At 40.7% G+C, this 8452-nt stretch overlaps 1 protein-coding gene across 1 annotated transcript in view; it reads left to right on the top strand.

Moving 5' to 3' along the window:
- The first annotated feature begins 7038 nt into the window (after window positions 1–7038).
- LOC134529832 (neuroligin-2) overlaps window positions 7039–8452 on the top strand; it is a 39413-nt gene continuing 37999 nt past the window's right edge. Inside the window, exon 1 of the mRNA XM_063364322.1 lies at window positions 7039–7397. Within this exon, the coding sequence (XP_063220392.1) occupies window positions 7176–7397 (222 nt within the window). The 5' untranslated portion in view covers window positions 7039–7175. The remainder of the gene's footprint in view (window positions 7398–8452) is intronic.

Raw genomic sequence — 8452 nt, 5'->3', positions numbered from 1 at the left:
GATTGATTCGATCAGTTCCTGTCCTTGATTCGATACTTGACCGATACAAAAAATTAATTTAGTAAAAAATATTAATTTCAATAAATTTAGTGGAAAGTCCTAAAAGAAGCTTAAATTCCTCTACCAGTCTTCAATAAGCTGATGATATCATATATTGAGCACCATCTTGGAAATTTGTAATTATTAAGCTAGAAATTCGGAAAAAAATTCCAAAAGACATAAAAAATCACTCATTAATTTCCTGGATGATTCGATAGATAACTCTCCTTGCATCGAACTTTGGTCAATGCAAAAAAAAATACAAATTTTATAAAATAACACTTCAATTTATCATAGAAGTGACAGGTTCGAAAACACAACCCTTTTTTTACAAATATAATTTATAATGTAAATTCTACACTACTACAGGAACACTAGCTAAGTTAGCATTCTGATAAACATTTAGTTCTGCATTGGCTTGAACTGACTAATTCTCAGTTCCAAATGGTTTACCGAAGACAGAGACCAGCCAGATCCTTTTCCTACATAATCTTTTTATTCCCGACAGAGTTTTACGACACTGTGTTTAACAGCCTGCTTCAACATCGTTAGAATTGTAAATGGGAATATTCACTGTCTTGAATGCGCACTTCTTCACTTTTATATGGTTTACCATATGGAATCCATTAACATTTACCTGTAATGCACCAAGCAGTCTTAGGCTTAGATTCATGTCGGAAGTCATCGCAATCGGTTGCGGCACATATGATTTGTGCTTGCACGCATACGAGGCTCCAACATAAACCGAGGAGTCGAAATGTCTGCAGGTAGTTCCACAACAGGTTAACGTACTTCACTTATACAGTTTTTCGCATGTCGTCTCGAACTGTCAATATGAGTAAACCTAATATGGCACTTATCGCAGCAAATCTTCACACGATAAGGATCCTTCATGCATTCGTGAATCATGGGAATATGCGAACGACACATCGCAGTAGCTGCAAGGATGCCTAGTTAATGAAGACGAACAATTCAGGCTCGAACCAGATGCTGATGTAACTGATGTAGTACCAATTACCGATATATTCTTAAGCGAGTCAATCAATCGCTGCTGCAGTGAAACTTTTACTATCTGCCCCGCAGCCGGACCTTTACATATCTTCAAGTATATTTTCAGCATATCATTTCTTGTAAATTGCTTGCGACACTTTTTACAGCTTAACATTTTGAGTGAAAGATTCTTATCACATTATCTCTTCTTGTGTCGTCGAGCATTACTGTTGTTCAAGAATATCTTGTCACAGTAACGACATTGATGCTCGACAGTTTTTGACGAATCACCAGCCATTGTAGTCTCCAACAGGGTGAAACATCGTTCAAAGTGGTTTCCTTTGCAGCCAGCACTGCAGATATTAAAATCTCTTATGCTGGTGGAACCATGCCAGTTGAAGTCTCCTCTATTGTTGTTGGTGACGATGTTACACATTCCACCGGGATCTGCATCTGCACAGGACACACATTCGGGAAAAAAAACACACAGGTCACACATTCGTCATAAAAGACACACCCACAGGACAAATATTCTGCATAAAGGACACACACTCGGCTAAAAAAGAGCACATCCGTCGAAAAAGGAAACGTTCTTTAAAAACAAGAAGCATGTTTGAAAAAAAGGAAGCGCATTTGGAAGCACATTCGACAAAAAAGGAAGCACATTTGGAAGCAACTTGGTAAAATACAATCTCATCAGAATGACAGTTTTGTTGATGCACATTTAACGTCAAGGACGTATATTTACACAAACATTCAACTCAGTAGGATATGATTTCATCAGTAGTTTACGATCTTCAATCTACAGTAGACCTCAACTGCTCCAAATGACTTTGACTCCAACAGTCTTTTGACTTCAACTGCTCCAACGATATTTGGTTACATGGTTACAAGTCTACGAGGCTCCAATTGCTGCATCTGTCTTCGGTTCCAATTGTCTTTGGCTCCAACTGATCCAGTGACATTTGGCTATAAGATTACAAGACTGGTTGTGAAGCTACAAGTCTACGAGGCTCCGAGGCAACATGACTATATGACTACGAGACTACAAAACTAAAAGACAATAAAGTTATGAGACTACGAGGGTTCGAGGCTACATAGCTCCAACTGGCTACAGTAGCTTAATTCAGCAGCAAGAGTTATTTTATTTCATGAAAAAAAAATTGTTACATATACTTTCAATTTTTCTCAATGCATGTCCCATCGTGTTATGTCAACGGGATGCGGCATGCTCACTCACGATCGCAAGAGAAGGATAGCTTCGCTAGACATTAAGGAGAAGGAATCTCGTCTTGCATGATAGAATTTCTCAGCTGTCCCAAGACATAGTAATCGACTGAGAAATATATACCTATATTATTTGTCTGAAGTCCACCTGATAAACAAATATTGTAAGTGCTGGTTTGATAACAGGAGATCACTAAGCAAGCGAAACTTTGAATAAAATTACTCGTTTCATTACAAAAAATTAAATGCAGGAATTGTTTTCTCAGGAATAACCAGAAACACGTGAAGTAAAACATAAGTATCGGCAGAAATAACCAGCAGCACACAGAGAAAACCAACAGAAGCATCGCCATGAATGACCAGAAGCACATAGAGAAACCATAGGAATGACCAGAAGCACCTGGAGAAATTACAGCAATAATCAGAAGTACGTAAGGTGACGTCGACCCAAGTGTCGACCCAGCTCTCACAGCCCGTTATGCCATGCCAACGCCTTCTTCTACCCTGTGTTACGTGTGAGCCGATTGTGCAGTGCGGCTAGGGCAGGGGGGAGAAGACAGATTCGCGCACCAGGGGAAATTTAATGTAAATACATAAGGACCGGATGTGACTAATTATTGTAAATATTCTTTAACATTCTTTATTGTAAATAGTTTATTTTATTATTTGAAGTTTTATGTAATATAAGTTTTTACTTGTTCACAGGGCGTCAAGGCCGTGGCTTCCGCCTGTGACCAATGAGTGTGTTCCGCGGGCTCGCGGAGAGGGGAGGAACGCGTGCGCTCGGGCGCGCCAGGTGGGGGAGGAGGTCAGTCGCGAGTTAGACGCGAGAGGCACTGGTCACGGAAGCGGGCCGCTCCGCGCTAGTGGCCAGGCAGTCGGCAGCTGGGCGCGGGAGACAGCGGACGTGTCTTCGAGATCGCTCCAAGACGGTGAGAGTGGAACAGGCGCGGTGTCTTGCTGTAGTTCAGGCCTTGCCGAGGAGAAGGAATTTCACTTCTTACAGTCGTATTGTCATTCAGGCGAGTGTGTCACCTCGTCATTCAGTCGCGGTTTGCATTTTGTCATTCTTCTCATGTGCGTGTTTCTCTGGAGGTTTGCGAGTCGCGGAGTAATTTTGTGGACTGGATATTCGCCATTGCGTGTACAGTGATTTACGGGCCCTCCTGGACACTGTGTTGTCCGGTCAGACAGTCAGCTTATTGCGCGAGTCATAGCGAGTTCAAGTCTTAGCGGCGTGGGTAATGCTCGTCACGAGCGGGACGTTCCGTATTTTTCCAGTACAGTATACGTGCGCGGAACCGGGCTTTGCCCTACAGAAACAGTCACAGGCGGAAACGCGGCAGCCCCCTGTAAAGGGTTCAATTTACAGTGTATAAAGAATCTGGAAACTGTCTTCGAGTGTGTTAATTGTTATTCTGGTGACTAAGTCTCTTGGCCACGCGGCCCGAACCCCCCTCTACCGAACCCTGAGTAGCCGGCAAAATAATATCATTTCAGGGGCTAGTCGACCAGGTGACGACAAAGGAAAACCAACAACATATTGACCGGAATAAACAGGAGCACATGGAGTAAACCAACATAATACTGAAATGAATAATCAGGAGTTCATGGAGAAAACCATCAAAAATTGGCAGGAATAACCAGGAGCATACGGAGAAAACCAATGCACATTTTTCTAAATAAAGATCAATGAATCGCCAAAAATAAATAAAAAATAAACAATACAAAAAAAATTACAAATTACAGCTTCTGCCAGCTTTTGAACTTCTCCTTTGTTCAGTAAGGATAGAGTTCTAACACAAGCCTACTAATGCCTCAATGGGGGACCCAGAGGACCAGGCATCGACATCCATCCATGTCAACTTTTTTCAGCACCCAGGAGCATCAGTGGAGGAGGGCGTCACTGGACGACCACAGCGAGTGCGCCGACGCACTGGTTACCTGCCAGTGTACCACACGGGGAGCATCCCAGGGGCCGCATCCAACGATGGCTGACTGAGAACCTACCCACCGTGGGACGACTGTTACCAGGACGCAGGCTATATCAGCAGGGGTGGAGGTGCTGCCCATCGTGAGGGGGCGATCATGCGATGAGGAACCAATCGCAGGGCGGGACCAGGCTTCTCGAAGGGGGGGGGGGGTGGTGGTCCGACATCGTACCTCCAATGGTAGTAAAGCTCGGTCTCCACCCTGCCAGTGCCAGTCCCTGCTGGCGAAACACACCCTTGCATCATGTTCACACGAGTCCAGTTAGTGATTGTGTTCGCAACTAAGTAGGCTAAGTGCTTCATGCCATGTGTTAGGCACCTGCATGTGTACCAGTATATTTAATTTGGGTAAGAATTTATGTCGAGTCATAATATTCACAAAATAAAGTGCATCATTAAGTATGCGCATGACCCCTAAGGGCGGTATTCCAAGAAGTTTGAGTAAGGTAGCGAATATGCACTGCCTTGTTGGGCAACTGCAGTACCCTAACTCTCGGGTCATATTCCAAAAGTGTCCTAACTGAACCCCTGTAAGGTATCAGATCGGCAGCCGTTTTAATAAACAAGGACTTGTGTGAGGCTATAAACAGCTGTAATTCGTGGAATCCATCGTAATTTTAGCTTATTTTTTAAAACTATGGAATTATAATGTGAAATAAAATATTTAATTTTGGTTGTACAAGAATAAACGATGAATTTTTGGCCGTATTTATCTTTGCTGTTATTTAAGATATTAGGGGGGGGGGGGGGGGGAATTGTAATCGTAAAAGTTCCGTTAAAGTTTATTAAAAAGGAAAAAATATATATACAGTTATGGATCAAATCGGCAACAGATAGGACACCAAAAATCAGTGCCCTAAAATTAAGGGACTGGCCGTGTCCTATCGTGCACTTGGAATATGGTTAGGGTACAGGTATTGCATATTCAACACCTAAACCCTTATTTTTGTGTCTTGGAATACGGCCCTAAGTGTACCTGGTTTGACGAACGCCTTAATATCTTTTGCGGCCCCAGGCCAGATTTAATATGAAGTGCTCACTGAGTGCATTTTATAATATATAAATAGTCTGGCTCCAAGTAACAAAGTAGCCCACAAGCTACGAATAGTCACTGGTTTGACTGGTGTTTTTCAAGTAAAATGTTTACCATATATATACATATATATAATACACACATCTTTAGAAATTCTGTCAGTGGTTTCGCACATGGAGAATTTAACTAAGTAAATTATAAGATGTTTAGACATTTAGGTTTACATAAAACATTTTTTTGGTGCTGTATGGATGTGGCGCACCAGGGTGCTGTCCCTTCCCTCTCCTGCCATTCTCCTCTTGTGGCAGTCTTCAGGAGTTCACAGTACAAGGCAGATGTGACCATTAAGTGTGGAACCTGCAATACTTACATCACTGAGGTCTGCATCTTATTAATCAATCAAAACCTTCGGGACTTAATTCACAATGAATACCTGGATCAGTTTTCGGTTCAGGGTGTGACCCTCCCACCGTAACTTCTCCTTCACCACGCGACCTCACCATGGAGTTTTAAAAAGAGTACAGGGCCGACTCTTTGGATAGCAATCTTTCTATAATGGGATGACCACCAGAGGGGGTACACGAGTAATGTGAAATGCAACATGTGTTAACAGTGTTTCTAGTGTAATTTGTAGCATACCGACTCAGGTTTAGTACCTGTCCAAAGGCTATGTGAATAAAACCATGCCCACCAAATGTTTGTTTTATTCAGTAGTTCGCTGCCCAACCTACCTAGGAATCAACTACCTATGTGGAGATGGGACTGCTCAAAGATTCATGAATTAGTAGGGCCTTCACCAACAGGTGCCATCATCGAGCTTAATGCATCACACTGGGGCCAGAGACCCACGCCAAACCTTGGTTAAGACGTTTGGGCTAACCTGTCGCCCTCCTCCACCAATCTCATATTTAAATTATTGTAAATTAGTTCCGCATCACTAAGTTCAACCTGGTTCTCAGTCACAGGACCACCAGGTAGTGGCAAGAACATGCATTGTGATTGTGGTGTTTGATTTTGTTCAGCTTTTTTTTTGTGCTGTGGCAGCACAGTGAGTTGTAGAGCAGTAAAATCCCTTTGAAAAGAGTCGCATGCTGCTCGCGTGCCACGGGCTGCCGATCCTGGCTCTAGCCATCTTCGGAATGTCTCATTTCCATAAATTTGCTGCACACGCCCAGTTGAGGTGACAATGAAACATAGCAATCATTTGGCATCAATATGTTTTTTTTGAAACTGAATTTTGATAACTTAAGTACAAAAACGTAGTTATGTGTTAAAACCTGTTAAACCACTGATGGTGTAATTGTTCGGTTTTTCTCCCTTAAAATCGCAAGTTATTTTTTTATTTCCTGATTTGGTGTTTAGCTCCAAGAGATTTTTGATATAATGGTATAAAATTGTATACAATTTGATTTTTCAGAGCTAATAAACTAAAGGGTTACATTTTGTTGTTATGTGTTATATTTTTGTTAGAAACCATCTTCTCGACTTGCCTGGTGTTGTTCGGAAATACCTACTCTTTATCATTTTGTCAGCGTTAATTTAGATACCCTGTTCTCTCAAACTGCAATATTTTTAATGGAATGAAGACTTGTACAGAAACCGATACAAAAGTGTCCAATAGCCTCACTCACTACTACTGTTCCTCCCGAAAAACCTAGAATAGGGGCTCTTTCCATACTTTTGTTTATTATATTTGGTAATTAAGGAATATTTTATGGAAAATAGTACTGTTTAGTTATTTCCGGAACATGCCTTATACAAATGAAAATTGACGTTTTCCTTGCACTACAACAACAAAGCGTCACGTGATCGTTGTTTATATTGATGTCAATTTGACTTGGGGCCCCATGCGACTGGTGAATGTTTTGGGGGGAAACGCCCTGTACTTATAGGCCATGGGTTATGAGTACCTGTTATGCTTGTTGTTAATGTGTTCAAGTTTTAATTTTGGCGTGTGTCAACGTGATAATTATCCCAGAATACCAAGACCAGGTGAACCGGATTATGCTACTGTATTTTATAATGGTAGACGATACGGCCAGACGCAACTTCAAGGAAATAATTTTAACAGGGATGATTATGGATACGGCGAAAATCGAGGTGATAGAGTGCAACAGGTGAGTGTTTTTTTTTTCTCCATATATTAACCCGGTATTGTTTTTTAAAATTTTCTTAGGGCCTGTATCTGCATTTTTGGTTTTTAAATGCTGGTTATCCGTCCAAAAAATATTTGTGAATCTCTGTTACATGCTGAGCAAGTCCTTAAACGGAAATATTGAGTAAGAAGGCCATAATATTCGGTTTTAATTCCATAGCCATTATAAGTATTTTATTAGCACAACATACCTACACCCACAATATGTTATAAGAATGTTGAAATTGTGGGGTTTAATGTCTGTTCTGAAAAATAATTAAGTAAATGGTATTTTGATTTTTCGGACAGAGTGGCTTTTTAGAACGGAAAAAATAAATTTGGAAAACATTGTTTTCACACACTACACACGTCCCTAAATTTACTCCGAAATGATGGTTTCTTCATTCCTACTAGTTTGTGAAAAAAATTAAATTTTTATATCTTTCATTACAATACATGTGCTTATATGCTGCTGTCGCCATTTTTGGTTAACCCGAGATAAATAGGCATATATCTTTTCCATAAATTAATTATACATACATTAAAAAGCAAACCTGATGTCATACCATTGCTATCAACTCACATTTTCTTGCAAAATATTTTCCTAACTTTTATTTAGAATACTTTCGAAATTAGTATGATTGAATTGTTAACATGCCGTCCTGTGAGAAAGAAAAAAATACTGTGGCCTGACCCTGAATCAAGGACAGTTAAAACTGCATACACACAGTGGAAACAATTGAGTCCGCACGGTTTCCACCTTCTGTGTGCTTGCGCTTCGTAAAACAAGAAAACGTCAAATTAGAGACTATATATGGGTTGCCCACTAACTTAGCCAATTGCTACTCCTGTAAAAATCTCACATCATTCATATCATACAGGCTGTAAGCCGAGAGGATGTTTCAGACAGTTCCATCATCTTTTAACCTGTGGTAACCTTACAAACATATGCAATGAAAAAGTCATAACTGTTTAAGACTCTTAACCATCATAAAATATTTCATACTATCAAAGGCCAGAAAAGGACAGATACATGTT

This window comes from Bacillus rossius, chromosome 2 (assembly GCF_032445375.1).
Source record: "Bacillus rossius redtenbacheri isolate Brsri chromosome 2, Brsri_v3, whole genome shotgun sequence".
Taxonomy (NCBI): domain Eukaryota; kingdom Metazoa; phylum Arthropoda; class Insecta; order Phasmatodea; family Bacillidae; genus Bacillus; species Bacillus rossius.
The sequence above is the reverse complement of the archived record's forward strand: the minus strand, read 5'-3'. Positions and strand labels throughout refer to the sequence as shown.